Source organism: Petaurus breviceps, unplaced genomic scaffold, assembly GCF_028583685.1.
Source record: "Petaurus breviceps papuanus isolate PSGF00001 unplaced genomic scaffold, PetGlider_PUasm1.0 90977, whole genome shotgun sequence".
Taxonomy (NCBI): domain Eukaryota; kingdom Metazoa; phylum Chordata; class Mammalia; order Diprotodontia; family Petauridae; genus Petaurus; species Petaurus breviceps.
The window spans coordinates 25,622,988-25,643,548 of record NW_027187391.1 but is presented as its reverse complement, the minus strand read 5'-3'; the positions used below and the strand labels follow the sequence as shown (position 1 = coordinate 25,643,548).

General features: G+C 35.4%; 1 protein-coding gene across 36 annotated transcripts in view; it reads right to left on the bottom strand.

Moving 5' to 3' along the window:
- TRDN (triadin) overlaps positions 1–20,561 on the bottom strand; it is a 565,674-nt gene that overhangs the window by 82,007 nt on the left and 463,106 nt on the right. For all 36 annotated transcript variants that reach the window (XM_069076909.1, XM_069076882.1, XM_069076893.1 and 33 more), the window contains 2 exons: positions 5,595–5,630; positions 5,410–5,448 (listed from right to left, as the gene is read on the bottom strand). In XM_069076909.1, coding sequence (XP_068933010.1) covers positions 5,410–5,448; positions 5,595–5,630 — 75 coding nt within the window. The remainder of the gene's footprint in view (positions 1–5,409; positions 5,449–5,594; positions 5,631–20,561) is intronic.

The following is a 20,561-nucleotide window of genomic DNA, read 5'->3' as shown; positions in this document are numbered from 1 at the left end:
CTGCCACATTATTCCTTCAAATCTTACGCAATAAGTGCTGTGTTGGCCTCTGTGTACTCACTAGCTTTAGCTAGCTATTCTGATAACCAGCCCTCTTTCTCTGAAGAACCAACTTCTTATCTCTTTTTTGTTTATTTGTTTTGCTAACAGAAATAATCAACAAATCCATTTAATTCCCCTTTTGGTGGACTGTCCTGGCTATCTAGACAATGCATTGGGCCTGGGGAACATGATAGCATAAGAGGTATACAAATATAACTTTATCCTAATCTTTTCCTGCTAAGTAGATGCTGCAAAAAATGTCTCGTTCTCATGGTGCATATTACTTCCTTTTTGCTTGCTCTTCTCTTCTAATATCTCTGTGACACATTTTAAAAAGTAAGATGATAATATTAGATATGCTAGAATGTGGTTTCTACCCTTCACTGAACTGAATGAATATGTGCGAAAGGAAGAAGGATTTTTATCAAGGTTTGAAAATTAATAGTATTTAATCTCAACTGCTGGAGAAGATTAAGCATCCCACAAATAAAAATTGAGAAACTTGAATAACTACTTGCATCAAGAAAGAGATACATATAGAAAAATGAATGCTAAATCCATTAGTCTTTGATCTGTACCATGCTGTTTCAGTGAGATAATATATGTAAACACTTTGAAAATGTTAAAGCATTAGATAAGTGTCAGTTATTATCAAGTTTCATGTCTGTATAGCATTTTGTAAATTTAAAAATGCTTTCACATTCATTGCATCATTTTATCAGTCTTTCAGTCAAACAGAATTTAAGAACTTTTTGTGCCAGGCATTTTGCTAAGCACTGAGAATTCAGAGAAAGAAAGAAAAAAATTATGGTTCTTGACCTCAAAGACCTCACCTTCTAATGGGAGACACAACATGCAAATAAATATTTGTATATATATATATTTGAAATATAAATGTAATGTACATACTATAATTACAGTATAAAATGGAAGGTTATCTTAGAGAGAATGAACTTGGGATGAAAGACTCCTTGCAGAAGATATGATTTAAATTGAGTTTTAGAAAAACAGGGAGATTAGCAACTTAAAATGAGGAGGGTAAGCATTCCATGTATGAGAGAAAGAGAGCCACAGAAGGAAACCAGAAGTTGGGAGATGAAATGAAATATCATATATGAGGAAGAGTAATAGCCAGTTTAACACAGAGTATATGGAAGGGAGTAAAGTGTAGAAAGACTGGAAAAGTAAAAGGGGAGGTAAGGAGAAAGGCATTATTAATGAGGTGAAGAAGCAATCTGAGACATTGAGGAATTTAATGACTAGCCCAAGGTAACACAGCAAATTAATTAGAGGCAATGGAAAATTTAGATTTAAATTCTGTCTGGTCTCCTTTCTCCTTGTCCAATTTTTTTTCAGGCTTAGTTACTCTGTTTCTTGAATTACATGGTCATAGGAAGACCACTGAATTGTTACTCAGTTTATCATAATTTGAGCCTCAATTATATGTAGATTTTTAATTTTCAGTATGTTTTTAATCCTTCTGCTAAGTGGTAGAATCAATTATAAGTTAAAAAGTAAAAATAGTACAATGTCAAGAAGCTTAAGTACCAATGTTTATATATTCTAAATTACTACAATGACTTAAAAATAAGTTGAGATAAAGGTCATCTATATTATGAAAGGACAAGAATAAATATTTAATTTTGAAAATTAGAAGAAATTTGTATAATTGTTAGGAACCAAAGCTGTAAAAGTAATTTGAGGCACTTTAATGATTCTGATTATTATGAATCATCAGCTGATGAAATGTAGTGACAGATTACCATTGGGCTGCATGCTATTCTAAAAATGTCTGACATATTAGCTGAACTGAAAATTAGATGAACACAGAGTTCAACTAAGTACACCCAATAATCCATTTTAGGGAAGAGAGGGAGTGGACATTAGGACACAACACATTTCAGAGAAAAGAGAGAGTGGAACAATGAATCTGTGACAGGATTTAAAGGAAGAAACTAGAATATGCTACAGGTTCAGCCAAAACCACCATAACTATGGCAATTTTTAATACTACTGAAACTGGTAGCAGGTTATAAATGCTGCTTTTTTCGTCTCAGTGAGACAATGACGCTTGTTGTACCAATAGAGTTGATTATTTTACCTGCTGCCCAGATCTTTGGGATATAGCTATATCTCCCACAAAATTGCCCTCAATCAATCTATGACAAAAGTATAGCATATACATTTTTAAGAGATAAGAGACTTTCATTATCTGGACATTATTTTCTTTTATGTAAATATAACATTACTGACCTTCTTTCACATGTGACTTTGTGTTTGGTAAATCAGTATGATATTATGGAAAGAGGATTAACATCTCAGTCAGAAAGACATTGGTCACAGTCCCTTCCACACCGTTTGACTAACTATATGACTTTAGGAAAGTATTATAACCTCTCTGATCTTCTATTTCCTCATTTGTAATACTGAAATAATAAAGCTATCTCACAAGTTATTTTATGACTTAAATAATATATTTGATGAAATTGCTTTATGACTACAAAGTTATATTATGCCATGATTATTAGAAATATTAATTTGAATTCCTTTCTAATACTATTGGAGAATTTGTGTTAAGCCAGCCAGACCCTCTTATCTGCTTACCCTGGTGTCATGTGATTGATCATTGCACACACTTGCAACACTGACATTCTGGGTCTATGGTCGTGAGATATACCAAATTTTGTAGCCTATAAATATTGAACCCATGATGTTAGCCTAATTAGTAAGGACTTCTATGGACTCTACCAGAGATAACATGTCCTTTGGGGACATGTTTGGACATGTAATATAATGGCTAGTGTGCTTGGCCTGGAGTCAGGATATGTGAGTCTACTTCTGATATTTATTAACTATATGGTCTAGGCAAGTAATTTACCTTTTCTCATGTTCAGTTTCCTCAACTGCATAATTAATATAATGATACTATTAGGACTTCCTTTACAAGGTTGCGTTGATGATCAAATGAAATAATATATGTAAAGTATTTCTAAAATATAAGATACTCTATAAACATTATCATCATTATTATCATAGGGCACAATTCTACTCTGTGAAACAAGGAAATCTCAGTAAATCATAATGCGGTTGTGGCCAGACCTATATTCATGGTGAAAAAGGAAACAGATATGAAAGAGCAGTTGCTTTAAAAGGAGAAGATGCCATTCTGTAGAGAACATAGGATTACCAGCTATTTGGCACTGAGCGACACTGACAGACAGTAGTCTCCAGACACATGGACAGTTAGAGTATAACATTTTGTTCATTTCACGTATAATAGGATGCTTATTTCAGACAAAATAGGAAGCTTTTCTCTGATGCTATACAATCTGGTAGTATATATATATATATATGGAAATAGGGAGAGAGAGAGGAAGAGAGAGACAAGAGACAGAGAGACAGAGACAGAGAGAGACAGAAGAGAGAGAGAGAGACAGAGACAGAGAGATCCACTCTGTTCAGGGGGCAATGCTTTCTCAGATTTGTTGTATTCCATATGTTGCTCACCTTTGCCACTACTCAGTCTCAAATGAGCAAACAAATTTAGAAAATAAAACTTATACCCTGTTGTTAAAACAGTTGATGCTCCTTGACCTTGCAAATAAGAAAGTGCTATGGAAAAATGTTTGAATTTATCCAACTTATTTGAAAGTTGGAAAATGAACAAAGACTCATGGAATGAAGCTCTCTATTCACATTTCAAGTTCTATGTTTAAAGGTACAGTCAGTGAAAGCCTTGGCTGATTAAATAAATTTTTTAAATGGTCATATAATCATATATTTAAAACAGTCCTTAGAAGTCTTTGATTACATTTTTCTCATTTTACAGATGAAAAAATTGAGGCTTCAAAATGTGTCTGAGGCAGGATTTGAACCCAGGTGTCCCTGACTCCAAGCTCAACACTATCCACTGTACCATCTAGCTACTCTGGGCCTTAAACTTAGCAAAATATCTCTTCTCTATAGTACACATATACATGTTTTGGTACCTAATCCATGTATATGATGTGTGCATATACAGGTGTATAGATTATAGATGTGAATGAAAACAATTAGGGCATTGGATTTAAGTTAAATAATAGGAATTAACACTATAGGTGATTCCATGTTGTTCCATTTCAATAAGAAACCATTATACAAGTAATTATGGTACTACACTGTGTGTCCATAAACCAATTAGTAAGTTTTCAATGAAATCAATACATCTACCACAAATTGAGTACTCTATTACATGTAGAATCTAGTTTCTAAAGTTCAATTAGAAATTCAGTCAGTTTCCCAATCTCAATTGCTTCTATTCAAAGACAGTTTGGTTCTTAGATTTTCAAATTGTTAATCTTTTCATTAAGTGAATACTCACTTCCAGAGTTATATTCAGTTGCTCCAAATGTTAAGTTTTATTCATTGAAAATCATATAGTCACATTTTCTTTTAAATAGGCCCCTGACTGCCCTCAAGAAAACTAAAGCTAAAAGGTACATTACAGTATATTTCAAAAAAGATGGAAAGATAAAAAAAATGTTATTAATAGAATATTCCCTTATTTAAAAAAAACTATGAAACTCAGAAATCTTTAAAAGAAAGTATTGAATTACTTTTTCTTTAATGTAGTAGTAAATTACCTGGAGCAAGGTTAACTCTGGCAAAACTGTTAAGTAAAGTAAAATGTGTTTGGGGGCCCAAAACTCCAAGTTTGTGTGTCTTTTTGTCCTGGTATTACCATATTTCTCCATTATAGGCTTCCAAGTCTGTCCTAGCTTCTTCCTGTTCCTTTATCCTAAAACCTGCTCTCAGGAAAGGATAAACTATTTATAGTATGGAAATAACTGAAAAATCTGTGTGCTACTGCTTCTGCCCCCGTGTAACTTAATTTTCTTACCTTACATGTAGCAAAAAAAAAATTCACATAAAGAATGAATCCCAAGGGTACAATTTCAAGCATTAATTAATTATTGGGGGAGGAGGTTGATTTAGGAGAATTATTGAAATCAGGATGTCTTCCTGGAACACCTAAAATAATGTTACGTTCTCTGTTTGCTTACAAGGTCACCCTTAAATAACAACAATAATGATGATAATAAACTATCATTCATATAATGCTTTTAGGTATGCAAAGTGTTTTGTATATGTTAACTTATTTGATACTGATATAAACTCTTCAAGGTAGGTGTTATTGTTACTCCCATTTTATGGAGAAGGAAACCGAGGCTTAGTGAGTTTACATGATTTGCCCAGGGTCATACCACTAATATTTATTACTCCAGGTCCCATGCTCCAAATCCATTATGCCAACTAGATGCCTATAGTATAAAAAGAAAATTGAGATGTCATATGTGTTAACACATGAGAAATGCAAAAAGTTTGTACCTGGTTTAGATGTCTTTTCTTCTTTTATAGCTTCAATTACTGGAAAAAAAAGATTTTTTTCTTTAATGATTAACATTCATAAACCAATTGATAGATAAATAGGTTTAGTACAAATATACTTGTTTACATGGCCACTCTTGAATGGAATGACATAAGCTTTTGACTTATAAACAAAAGGTTGGTACCTGGTTTGGGTATCTTCTCTTTTTTAACTTCAGGTTCTAGAGAGGGAAAAAAATAATATTAAAATTCTTAAAACTACCTGATAATTTAGTATATTTCATCAATACTTTCTGTTTGTTTCTCTTTTAAGTTTCACATGTATTTAAATATTTTTGTTAATAAAACAGTTTCTCTTTTTATCAAGACTATGGCACCTGCATCTACCTGCTACATTATTAATAACATAAGACAAAGAAAAAAAAACACATAGATGACAACTTCACCTTTTTCTGGTTCTTCTTGAAGTAAAAGTCACTGAATTTTATAAGGACTTAAAATACAGCACTAGCCAATGTAATATAGCATCTTTTCATTGATAAAAGTTAAGCTTTTGTGATTTATATAAATTCCCTAAATCTCACAAATAAGAAAATAAATAAAACTGCTCAGAAGGGAGCAGTACTGTCTTACCACTGATATTTTTTTCCAGCTTTACCTTTATGGGTCTAAGTTCTGAATTTCAACTATTAGACACTGAATTCACAGAGCACCACCTGGTGGCTTATTTTGTAATATAAAAAATCATTGAAATAATAAGAAAATTAGTTATACACTGTCTTCACAATCCCCTAAACTTAATTCTCAGAATTATTTTTAACTTCTTCACTTCCCATCCTTCAGCTAATTCAATCAGTGGCAAAGTTCTGTTGAGTCTACCTAAGTAATATATTTCATCTTTTGTCTTTGTAGCCTCAATTCTTAGCATGCAATCTTACATATAATTTGAGCACTATTTCCACACACAATATATTACTTGATATTTGTCTAATAGGTCATCATGATGTATCAGAATAAGCAATAATTGATGATAAGAAGAGCTGATATTATTTGCTGTCTGTTGAATGTGTGAGGATGTGATGTAGTAGATAAGTTGATGGACTGGTATCAGAAGACCTGGTTATAATGCTATCTTTACTTTTTACTATCCGTGTGACCTTGGACAAATTCTTTTAATTTTCTGGGCCTCAGGTCTTTCATTTGTAAAATTAGGGGGTCGTGTTTAATTACTACCATGGTCCTTTCCAGGCTACATCTATGATCTCACAACTGTGAGCAAGTAACAATCATTTCTTAGCCTTAGTTTTCTCATTTGTAAGATTAGAGTAAGACTATTTGCATTTTCTATTTCTCTAGGCTGGGAAGAAATAACTTTCTTTTTGTTATTTGTTTTTTATATCCTCAAGTTTTATTTCTTTTTTTAAATGCTTTATTAACTTCTGATTTACATCATTCATTTCTGCAAGATTTTGAGTTACAAATTTTCTTCCCGTCTTTCCCCTACCCACTGCCCCAAAATAGCAGTCCCACAGGATATCCCTTCCTCCAATCTGCTCTCTCCCATATCTTCTCAAATACCCCTTTTGACTTTTCCAGGGGATCTCTATGCCCCAGTACCTGTATATCCCATTTCCCAATTACATGTAAAATAGTATTAATAATAATAATTATATATATATATATATATTCAAACATTTGATTTTAAAACTTTGAATTCCAGATTCATTCCCTTCCTCCCTTGTCATCCACCCCTACTGGGAAGATAAGCAGTTCAGTATAGGCTGTACGTGTGTGGCTAATGCAAACAATAACATAGTAGATATATTGTAAAAGACTGACTATATTTCCCTCCCTCCCATCACACCTCCCACCTGCTCCACTCTCCACTTTGATCCCATCCCTTATCAAAAGTGGGTGCTTCCAACTTCCCTCCCCCCCAGCCTGCCTTCCCGCCCATTATCCCTCCTCTCATTCCCCTCCCCCCACTCTCCTGTTGGGTGAGATATCCTATTTAGGGTGTATTTCATTCCCTTCCTGGGCCAAATTCAATGGGAATAAGGTTGACCCATTCCCTTTTGCCTTCCTATTCTTCCCCTCCAGTGTGACTATTTTCCCTTGCCTCTTCTATATGAGATAGTTTACCCCATTCTATCTCTTCCCATCTCCTCTCATTATATTCCCCTCTCACCTCTTAATTTCACCTTTTAAGTATCATCCCTTCCTATTAAATTGGTCTTGTGCCCTCCATCTATGTATACCTGTAAACATATGCCCAAAAATCATGATATATAGACTATATATATATATAATATATGATATATAGAATATATGTATATATATATATATTTATATATATATATATATATATATATATATTCCCTTCAACTACTGAGAAGGGTTTCATAAGTTACAATTATTGTTTTTCCATGTAGGAATGTTAATAGTTCAACTTTGATAAGTTCCTTATGATTTCTTTTCCCTGTTTACCTTCTCATGTTTCTCTTGCTTCTTGTATCTGAATGTCAAATTTTCTATTCAACTCTGTTTTTTTTTTTTTAACAAGAATGCTTGAAAGTCCTTTGTTCCACTGAATGACCATATTTTCCCCTGAAACATGATACTCAGTTTTGCTGGGTAGGTGACTCTTGGTTTTAATCCCAGCTCCTTTGACTTCAGGAATATCATATTCCAAGCCCTTCAATCCCTCAGTGTAGAAGCTGCCAGATCCTGGGTTATCCTGATTGTGTTTCCACAATATTCAAATTGTTTCTTCCTGGCTGCTTGTAATATTCTCTCCTTGATCTGGGAATTCTGGAACCTGGCTATAATATTCCTAGGAGTTTTCTTTTTGGGATCTTTTTCAGGAGGTGATTGGTGGATTCTTTCAACCTCTATTTTGCCCTATGGTTCTAAAACATCAGGGCAGTTTTCTTTGAGAACTTCCTGGAGGATGATTTCTAAGTTCTTACTTTGATCATGGCTTTCAGGTAGTCCAATAATTTTAAAATTATCTCTCCTAGATCTATTTTCCAGGTCAGTGGTTTTTCCCATGAGATATTTCACATTGCCTTCTATTCTTTCATCTGTTTGGATCTGTTTAAAAGCATCTTGATTTCTCATAAAGTCATTAGCTTCCATTTGCTCCAATCTAATTCTGAAGCCATGATTCTCCTCAGTGACCTTTTGAGATTCTTTTTCCATCTGGAAAATTTGACTTTTTAAGGCATTCTTCTCTTCATTGCCTTTTTGAGCCTCTTTTGCCATTTGAATTAGTTTATTTTTTAAGGTGTTATTTTCCTCAGTCAGGCTGTTGACTTTCATTTCATAATTTTCTTGCATTGTTCTCATTTCTCTTCTCAATTTTTCCTCCACTTCTCTTAACTGCTTCTTAAGGTCCTCTATGGCCTGTAACCAGCTCATATTTTCCTTTGAAGCTTTTGGTGCAGGCGTTCTGACTTCACTGTCTTCCTCCTGTCCCATGCTTTGCACCTTTTTGTCCCCCAAATAGGAGTCTAATGTTGGAATCTTTTGTCTGCTTTTTTTCCTTTGCCTGGTCATGTTGCTCCTCAGTCACTTGACGCCTGGGCTTTTTGCCACAATAGGACTCTGCCACCAGACAGGGGAGCTTTCATCCCAAATGCTGGGATTTTCTCAGCTGCCGGAGGTATTAGGTGGGTGCCTTCTCTGAGGCCTCCACATGCTCTTGCAAGCTGGACACACACCCCAGGACCTCCAGCCTAGACTGCAATCCAGATCCACTCAGGTTAAAACAAGAGCAATTACCCCTCATACTGGTGCTTGTTCTCCCTACACTCTGCAAGCCAGGAGCTTGAAGCTGCCACGTGGCGCTGGCTGGCTGTGCAGGCATCTCAGTGGCTTCTCACCCTGGGGACAAAAGCCATGCACTCCCACTTACTGGGTTCCAAAGTCCAGACTGCACTGACCTCTCACTTTGTCCTTTGCATCTATGTGTTGATAAATCTGGAAATGGCCATAGCAGCTGCTGATCTGTAGTTCCTCTGGCCAGAGGCTGGTCAGGCCCACCCTGGGGCCAAAGCCTTGGAGTGGAGCTGGGCTCGGCTCCCAGAGCTCTGTGCTGGCTGATTCCTGCCAGCCTGCTGGGCTGTTCTCAGGGGGAGGTCAGCTTCTCTGTGTAATCCCATGGGTTCTGCTGCTCCACAGCTTCTTTAGAGTCCCCCCTTTACATGGATTGGGGAAGGTGGAAGCTGGAGCAGTGGGCAGGTCCTGCTTCTATTCTGCTATCTTGACTCTGCCCCCCAGGAAATAACTTTCTAACCTTTAAAATGTTAAGGATTTGAGTTATGATAAACTACAGATGGGATGGAAAACTTTTTCAATCTAGATATGATACATCTATAAATTCATAATTCTAAACCAATGCCAATTTATGATACTAGATAGCACTATTGAATATATGTTTAGTATTCATGAAACCTTTAGATGCTATGGTCCTGTTTATGACATACACTACATATGTGACATTAGGCAAGTGACTAAAATTTCCCTAGATCTTAATTTTTTTTACCTGTAAAATAAGGGGGTTAGGTAATTTTGAGGACTTTCCCACTTAAACTTTTAGGATTCTATGATCCTAACATATCTATGCTCTTCAACTTCCTCTTTAATTGCTTGATATTTATATATTTTAACTTTTTATTATTTTATTTTTTCTCAATTATATGTAAACAAAAATTTTTAACTTCTAAAAAAACTTTGAGTTCCAAATTTTCTCCCTCCCTTCTCTCTGCCTTCCTTGGAAAGACAAGCAATTTGAAATAGATTATACAAGTAACATACAAAATGATATTTATATTTTTTCCATAGATTTTTGTGACATTATGATATAGTATAAACCTTATACTCTAGTCTTATTACATTATTAGCTGTTGTTTTTATGCTAGCAGACTGTCTGATCTGCTAGCTGGGACACGGGGATGTGAGATTTCTCCCCCTGACTCCTCCCTCAGCCTGCTGGTTTTCCTCTTAATTCTACACATAACATGGAAATTCCATTTTGAGATTCCCTGCTGCCCTCAAGTAATCTTTACTTCCCTAATATATTTAATGGTTTACTCCTAAGGCCTTCTGTAAAACTGTTCAGTCCAAGGCTCTATCTCTATGCTACCGATTTGTTCCTGATCTGTCCAAGTAATAAACTATCTAGTTATCATCTATCCTTTATCTATTCATGTATATATATGTATGTATACATGTATATCTATATACATACATATATAATTAATATAGTATTGTTATGTAGAAATATGGCATTAATAGAACATTTTTTGAAAAAGTGAAATCATCCTCTTATTAACACAGATAGATATACACACACTCACATACACACACAGGGACAATGCAAAAGAAACTGGTCCTGCCTTATAAATCTCCCATTATATATGGGTCTGAAATGTCTATACTTTCTAAAGCAAAGTGGTTAAGGTATAACTCAGTTGTGATGTATCATCCTCCCGATTCTGCAATCTGTTCTTGGGTAAAACTCTCAGGAGAGTCAGTGCCCACAGGAAGACTGTTAAAATGGAGAGAAAAGCCAAAAGAAACCAAAGAGTCTATTGTTTTTGCAGCACAGAATGAATGTCTACATTTCTCCCTCCCTTCTCCTCATAATCCTGCCATTATTCAATCCTCAGGGTTCATTGTTTTTTGTATGCATCAAATAATATATATAACACTTCAGTTAATATCATTCTGTCTTTACCTGCTCTTTCTTTTATGCCTGCCTATTTGTGTCATATTATTCCCCTTTTCCCTACAGCTTTTTTACATGAGGTGTATGCATTTAAAATAAGAAGGAATAATTGGAAAAGGCTACACACACAGTGAGTCACGTGACAGGTGCTTCTGACAATACCCTTCAATATTGTTTGCACTTGACAGAGCAGCTGAATTGGATATATTTCCAGTAATGAGCCACATGTTTTCACACTAGTTACTGGGACTCATATGCCTTTGGAAAGATGACAAAAAGGAATGACCCCAAAGAAAATACGAGGTCTTGTCTTGCTCTCCACTTCCCAGCAAAACTCTCTTTGATCTGGGATATGTTTGTTGTTTTGAATTTTTCCTTCCTTGAAACTTCTGTTTTCATATTTCTGAACAGAAGGACACAGGCTTAAATAGGGGGTAAATTGGATCCAGTTCAAAGCTGAAAAAGATTATTGGACTAATGGTATAATAACCTCATCAAAAGAGAGAAGAATGTTTAGAGAAAAAGTATAGTGACTGCGGTGGTTAAAAGACTGGCCTTAGAGTCAGATGGTCAACCTTCAAGCCATGGTCCTGCCAGACTAAACATATGACTAGGCAAGGTCTTTAACCTTTTTGGATCCTTAGTGTTCTTTCTCTTCAACTGGTGATAAACTATACTGGCAAGATCTATCTTATAGGACTGCTTTGTGGATCAAAAGGGTTAAAGCATTTGCAGCACTTTGTAACTGTAAAGTCTGGCATGAATTTAAGGTTATGATTAAGTTCAGGTAGAAAAGCATTTATGCTTTCAAATTCAATTTTATTTAATTTCTAAAATAAAAGTTTTGTTTTCTTTCAGCACAGAAGTAAAAAGTATGATGATATCTATTCTCATATAGCAGTTTGCACATGCATATTTTAATCTTTAAATTTTTATTGATATAATTTACTTTTATTTCACCTTCATTTTTTTGTGCATCACTAAAAGAAAGGAAAAAAAAATTAACCAACACATCAACTATGTCTGACAGTATGTGTAGTGCTGTATACGATGTTTTCTCCTTTGCAAAGAAGGGAGGTGGGGCTCATTTTCTCATGCCTTCATTTCTTTGGAGTTAGGCTCGGTCATCATAATTGCACAGTGCCCAGTTTCAAGAATTCGTTTTGCTATTGTTATTTCCATTGATGTTGTTGTAGTCATTGTGTATATTTTTTACCTCATTCTGCTGACTTCACTTTGTATCAATCCATCTAAATCTTCCCACATGGCACTATATCTTACATGATGCTAAACTGTTTGAAAATAATTTTATCTCTTGTCAAGTAAACATACATTTTTAAGTTCAGGCATAGTGCTAAGGCCTGGAGATATAAAGAAAGACAAAAAAAAAAGGAGTTCATAGTCTAGTGGGGAGACAACATGCACCAGTTATGTACAGACAAGATAGATACAGGACAAGTGCAGATAACAGAGAGACGACATTGGGATGGCGGCTGGGTTCTGATTTTCATTTATCGTTTGTTTTTTTTTAACGGATAGTGGAATTGTAGCTGGGGCTTGAAGGAAACCAGAAGAAATAAATGAGGAAGGAGAAAATTCAAGGCATAGAGGACAGTCAGTGAAAACGCTCAGAGTCAAGGGATGGAATTGTTTTGTGTGAGGAATAATAATAAGACCAGTGCATACATAGTAGAGTATGTCAGGGGAGAGAGTAGATCAAAGTGCAAGAAGACTAAAATTGCAAAAAGGGGACAGGTTATGAAGAGCTCTGAATGTCAGAGGATTTTCTATTTGATATTAGATATAGAGCCAGTATAATTTATTGGATGGCGTGGGAGTTCGCAGTGGAAAGGTGTCATGGTTAGATCTGTGCTTTAGTAAGATCAACTTGACAAATGAGTTAAGGAATTAGAAAAGACTTAAGGCAAGGTGACCAATTAGAAGGTCTATTGCAAAAGTATAGGTATGAGATTAATAGAGCCTATGCTAGGTTTGTAGCATTGTCAGAGGAGATAAGTGTGTATGTACAAGAGATGTTATATAGAAGAATCAACAGAACTCGACAAATGATTACATATGGCCAGATGAGAGAGTGAGGAGCCTAGAGTGACACCTAGTTATGAGTCTAAGTAACTGGGAGTTATCTGGATAATACCTATAACAGGAAAGTTAGGAAGAAGGGGAGGTTTGAAGCAAGGAATGATAAATAATTCAGTTTTACAGATGTTACATTTAAGATGTTTATGGTATATTCTGCCCCAGATGTCTAATAGGCAATTGGAGATGTGAGCCTGGGGGGCTAGGAGATAGGTTAGGGCTGGATAAGTAAATCTGAGAATCATTATCATATAGATGAAAATTGAATCCATGGGAAACTGATGAACTCACCAAGTGAAATAATGCAGAGGGAGAAAAGCAGAGAGCTAATGACAAAGCCCTTGGAAATACACATGGTTAGTGGGCATGATCTGTATGTTTTGAGAGAACAAAGGCTAGGACTTTGAAATCTTCAAAGAACGTGGTATAGTTCTTGACCTATGAATGACAACAGGTTAAGAACTAACACCTTGGATTCCAACTCACCATTAAATTCACTGAGTCCTATTGCCTGGTATTGGGAAAGATATTTGGCAGTTTGGAATTAATACAAACATATTTGGTATGACATAGGTTAATTCTGAGAAAGCAGGTCATGAGACTTTGAAATAACTTAAGCATCATTCTGTTAAAAGAAAAACTTCCACAACCAGGAGGAAGTCTGGTAGTCTCAAAATTGTCTCTCCCTAAGTCTGTCCACCTCATTGGCCAATAACTCCCTTCCTTCCTATCTCCTCAGCATTTTATCAAGCTGGATACCACAAACAGATTAAAAAAAAAACCCAGTAGGCTGGGTATGATTTTTTGCTTAAAGTGCTGTCAGCCACTGGTCTAATTCTCATTCTCTAGTCTTACCTTTCATGCCTTGCAAAGCTGTGGTTTTGCAAATGAATCCACTCTCATTTTTTCTATCAGTTTCTAGTCTAGCCTTTAAAAAAAGTAAAAGAAAATCAACAAAGACTTCATTACTCCTTCCCTCATGAATGCATTAAACTATTATGAATAACACATGCCTTGACTGCTTTAATAGGGCAGATTATGTTAATATGACCTAATGACTGGGGGAAAGACAAAATAAGATTTCCAGGTTCTTTCTTGTATTCCTTAGTAGCTCAACTATAATCCCTGAACAGTCATTTAATCTCTTTATTCCTCAGTATCTTCATTAACAAAATGTTTCTAAGACTAATTCTTCAGCAAATTTCCCAAAACACATTAATGTTGATAATTTTTGTCCCTTTTTGTATATTATATAAAATTAGTTATACTACTTCTAGTACTACTATTTTTTTCCAGAGGTAGAATCTATGGCATTTTTAAGTGATTATCTATGATACTAATCATCCTTCCCTCAGCTAAGACGAGGAAGGATGAGCCAAAGAGAACACTAATTTTCAAATATGGAAAACTGAGTGAATGTTGATTCCACTGGTAGAAATAATGAAGACAGAAGGAGGAATGGGTTCTACAGAAAAGAGAATAAGGAGTTTTGGTATTTTAACAATGAAGAGTCAAGAAGAAATCAAGAGGAGATGTAGGTAAATCAAAATGTTCACCTGGAACTTGACAGAGAAGCAAGCTCACATTCAGAAGTCATTTCCAAATAAGTGACAGTTGAAGCTATGGGGATGAATAATGTAAGTATGGGGTCAAAGTCACTAAATCCCATTTCACTTTTGATAATTTAATTGCATGAGACCACAGACTTTAGATTAAGTGAAAATGGTTTAAACTGGAATGATGTTGTACAAAAATTGTGTGTTCCTTGACTAGGACAAGGAAACTTGGCCGTGCCTCAGGGATCATCTATAAATCACCAAGCTAGTGAAAACCATATTCATTTGAAAGGTTGGAGCAAATATGGCATTCTTGCTAGAATACCTGAGAAAAATTGCTTAGGGGATAATAAAAGTTCTTTGCTTCATCTTCAGACAGGTCTATTCTCTCTTCTACTCTTTGGCCAGAGAAAGACCTTGTGATCTTCACAGAGTACATCAAAATTTGAATTTCTTATCTTCCCACTGAAGTCCTAGTGGATTCCCTAGATCAGATGATGGCAAGAGTCATAGATTACTCATGCTTTACAGGGAGTATCTCAGATACTCCAAAAATGGGAGACAGACTGCCAACAATCAAAAATTGAGTTATTACCTTTATCACGTGTGCTCTCTAAGCCTGATTCCATCCCCTCTCAATTCTGAATGTACTTATGGGAAATTGTGTCCAAAAGTTTTTTTGTAATGGGGTGGGGTGGGGTGTTTGTACCAATTATCCTTACTGTAGCACCTTAACAAATATTCTTTTCTAAAAGCTACTTAGGCTAGCTAACTAAACTATTATTTACTGATAATCTTGGAGAGAAGCATAGTAAAAGGGTCTTGAGCTGATGGCATTAGAAAATTCTCCCATCCCAACCTTTGGTGATTCCTCTAGAAATCTGAGGGAGAGACATAGCCAAACTTGAAGTATAGTTACTCATTAATGTGAATTGGAGTTGGGATAAAGATTCTTAGAACTTACATGGACTATGATGATATCCAGAAGTAAAGAAGGTCAAGAGCATCAAATACCAAAGAGGCCAAGAAGGATAATAGAAGAAAAAAATGGCCATTGTATCTTTCAATTGGGATGTCATTGGTAATGTTTTAGAGAGAACTGTAAGTAGAGTTGGCAATGTTTGAGAGAGAAATGTCAGTAGAATGCTGTATTCTACATTGTATATGACAAGAAATTCAGTCCAAGATGGATCAAGAAGAAATAGTGGCATTTTTATATACTATTTATTTAACTTTTAAAAAATTATTATTAAACTTTCTTTTATATTACATTAATTTCTTAACATATTGCTCCCCTTTCCCTGCTCAGTGAACTCTAACTTGTTTTAAAGAAAAACAAGAGATAAAAGAAAAAGAAAGGAGAGGAGAAGGTAGAGGAGGATTGAGGAGGAACAGGAAGAAAGGACAGGTAGGAGTGAAGAAAGGAGGTGAGGGGATTTCAATGAAGCAGATCAGATCATTAATCTGTTTATAAGTGAGGAAGTAAGGGCTGCTGTTTTAAGAGAGTGACTATGTGGGAGGTGGGAGAGGAGGGAGGGAAATACAGTCAGTCTTTTGCAATATATCCACTATGGAAATGTTTTGCATAGCTACACATGTAAAACCTATACTGAATTGCTTATCTGCCCAGTAAGGGTGGGTGACAAGGTAGGAAGGGAATGAATCTGGAATTCAAAGTTTTAAAATAAAATGTTTTATATATATCTATATCTATATCTATATTATTATTAATACTATTTTACGTGTAACTGGGAAATAAGACATACAGGCACTGGGGCATAGAGATCCACTGTGCCCTACTGGAAAGTCAGAGGGGACATGGGAGAAGATATGGGAGAGAGCAGATTGATAGAGGGGATATTTTGGGGTGGTGGGTAGGGGAAAAACGGGGAGAAAATTTGTAACTCAAAATCTTGCAGAAATGAATAATGTAAACATTTGATTAAAAAAAAAAAGACAGCGACTATAGACAATAAGATGAGCAGCTTTGAGGGCCCAGGCGAATATTAATGATCACTCCATGGAACTTTAAATACAAAAGGCATAAAAGTATTGGCTGAATATTTTCTTATCTAACATCAAACTCTCAAAATTATCTTTTGGAATAAATACTAGACATTATTTATCTCTTCTAAATACGAGTAGAGAACTGAATATAAAACAACAGTAAAACACTTCAATATATTTAAACATCTTTTCAGTTACTTGGACTCGGAATAAAATGAAATTTGCTGCACTTTTGGTTAATATGATGCAAAAGCGGGCATTTGGTCTCCCAATGGTGTATTTCAACAATTTCAGCAATGGGAACTAATCAGTAATGTTTATTGTTGACCCACACCAAAACTTATCCTGGTTAGTGTCTAGGAAGAAGCAGCAATAACAGGAATAAAAGTAAAAGTTTTCACACTTGACCACCTTGGATAGAGTTCAGAAAAGGGTTGTACAACATCTGGATCTCATTTGAGGCAAACACCTGCTTCTTTGCCCACTTTATCAAGGATTAGGCAAAAACAGAGTTGAAGTTACAGACTCCATTATATTAGTTTACCCCAGGGCAGGTAAAACAAATTAACTTCAAAAGATCAGATAAGAGATTAGGCTCTAGGTATTATGACCACAGCTTTCCTGAGCCAAAGTCAAACCATTTTCCTTTATTAGGCAAGTTTTCATGATGCCAGTTGAAGAAATGAAGTAAACAGAATCTGGACCCCCACTATGTACAAGATAGGCCTTTGTCACAATACAACATTTAATCCTGCTTTGGGACACATTGTTCCCTTTTACCCTATGACAGATGACAATGTTTTCTAAATGAGTCTTGAATTTTAGATCTGCTATCCCTTGTTCCCTCTCTTTCCCCTTTCTGTACACTTTTTCCCATATATTTGCAACTCTTCCTGCATTCCTTTTCCTCAATTCCCCATTTTTAACAATCCCATCTGCTCTCTTCTCCTCTTCTTCATCCCCATCTTGCAACATAATACTGGAGGTCTTTCAGTATCAAATATAAAACTAGAAGGTTTAAAGATAGCTGAAAGAGACTTTAGAGATCTTCTAAAATGCTGTCTCCTCCCCCTCTCCACATTGCAGTTGAAGAAACGAAGAGCAGAAAGATTAATTGACTTGCCCACCAGGGCCACAAAACTAGATAGTAACAGAAGGGGGATTAGAAACCAAGCCTTTTGAGTACCAGGCTGCTGCTCTTTTCATCACACCAAGCTCCCTCATTCAGTGCCATAATTGACCTCAGAATGTTCTAGCTACATATCAAAATTCAATGAAGTTCATTAAAACATAGAAGATACACCTATATGAAAACTACCTAATCTGTCATTTTCTCTTAAAGTGCCAGAGACTAAGAAAATAAACATAAAGTATCACTTAATATTCTTTCAGTAGTATTCATAGTTTAGTTAAGATTAGTCAGTTTCAGGCAACAATTATTAAGAAAGAGACAAAGTGAAAAGTCAAAGGATCAAGTGGAAACAGTTGTGGTTAATAAAAATGAGAAAGTGCCTTTTAGTCACACAACTATTATATACTACTGCATGCACATCTAAATTCTAATGGCTCCTATGGCCCCCAGGATCAAATAGAAACTGCTTTGTATTGCCTTTCATAAATTGCCACATACCTCCAACATTTCAGTCTTCTTACATTTTATATCCTTCCCTCCTCCCCCTGCTCTTGTATACTCTATAATCCAGTGATACTGGCCTCCATGTTCTGGTGTCTCTCAGATACTCCATCCCCAACTTCGTTCTTTTAATGGACCATCACCTATACCTGGAATGCTTCCTCACCTCTGTCTCTTGTCTTCCTTAAAATCTCAGATAAAATCCTACCTTATTTAGGAAGTCATTCTTGATCCCCTTTAATTTTGCCTTCTCTTTGCTTATTATTTCTACTTTATCCTACATATGGCTTTTATTGGTACATCAATATTTTCATGCTCTTATTTCCATTAGATTGTGAATTCCTTGAGAAAGGACCATCTTTTATGTTTCTTTGCATCCTTATACATAGCAACTTGCCTGGTACACAGTAGATGCTTTTATAAATGCTCATTGACTGAGTATTTGACTAAGCGATATCAAATAGTCATTGTAGTAGGGCAAGTTGGTGGCTCAGGAGATAGAGTTCTCTGTCTAGAATCAGGAAGACTCATCTTCCTGAGTTCAAATCTGGCCTTAGATACTTACTATGTGACCCTGAGCAAGTCACTTAACTCAGTTTGCCTCAGTATCCTCATCTGTAAAATGAGTTGGAGAAGGAAATGGCAAATCACTCCAGTATCTTTGCCAAAGAAAACTACAAATAGGGTCATAAAGAGTTGGACGTGACTAAACAACAAGAAATCCCTGTAAAGCTACAGCAGGATTGTTGCTTTAAATAAAAGCTTTATGTGTTTAAAGAAGTTATCTTCTGATTGTGTTAAATTAGAAGAAAGATATACTTTGGGACAAACTGCTGAGATCTGGTCCATGTAGTCACACTGCTATGATATTCTCATTTTATACTAAGAATACTGACAAAAACCTCTTGTAAGGGAATGTATATTTCTCTATAAAAATATGAATTATTTTAAAAGATCTTTCTTTTAGAATGATCATGGTAAAGTTAGAAACGAATAAAGAAAAATGTCTGAATTACAGATTATTTGAAAAACAAATGTCATTTTGTTAATTTCAAGTACATTCAGTAGCAAAATAAGCTCACAAAGTATTGCCTAGAAACTTTCTTCAGCAGTCCTTTTTAATGAATGGTAAAATACTCTTTAATACCTATTTCATTATATGTAAAATAGTATTTCTAAAATAATTGAGAGTACCTGAATAAAATATTTTAAACCTATTCTTTTGGTGAAATCCTCCTTCCACAATTCAACGTAGATTTGAAGGCATTTCCACATGACATTTGATGGGAGCAAATTAATGATAAAATTTGGTACTTTAAATGTGCTAATATTTTATGTTAAGATACTTGTTTCAGTGTAGTCCAGCATGTAAGACTTGTGAATGAGGGGTGACTAGGTGGCTCAGTGAATAGAGCCCTGGAGTCAGGAGCACCTGAGTTCAAATCTAATCTCAGACACTTAACACTTACTAGCCTTGTGACCTTGGGCAAGTCATTTAACCCCAATTCCCCTGCCTTTCCCCCACCAAACAAAGGACTTGTGAATGAGACAACAGGGAAGGGAAGTAATTAATGTGAATAGATGTAGGTGTTATGTAGGAGAAATAGATTTGAAACCTCAAAATTGGGACCAGGAAGATTAGGATAAAGAATTTAAAGAAGCTTACTTTGAAAGTTTGGATCAGGATGCTCTATAAAGGGTGTCATTAGAAAAGGATAAAGTGCAGGGAAAGAAGTTCATTAGAGTGGAGCTAGGAAATTATGAATACATGTGAAAAGAAAGATAACTTGAGTGAGATTACTATACAATGAATCATATATCCTAGGAACATATATTTTAGAGCTGGAAGAAAGCTTAACTTCCATTGTCCCCAATCTCCTCATTTTACTGAGGAGCAACCTGAGGAAAAGAGATGAAATAGCCTGATTAGGATCAAGAGCTAGTGTCTGAAATGGAAATCAAACCCAGGTCTCCTTGACTTCAAATCAATGTCTGAACCATTACAATATGCTGTATCTACAGAGCAGAATTTTATTGCTGCTTGGGATATCAAGGGGTTTCTTCAGTTGCAATACTGCCTAACTACACATATAAAAATTGGAAAATACAAAATGGAAAAGATTCTTCT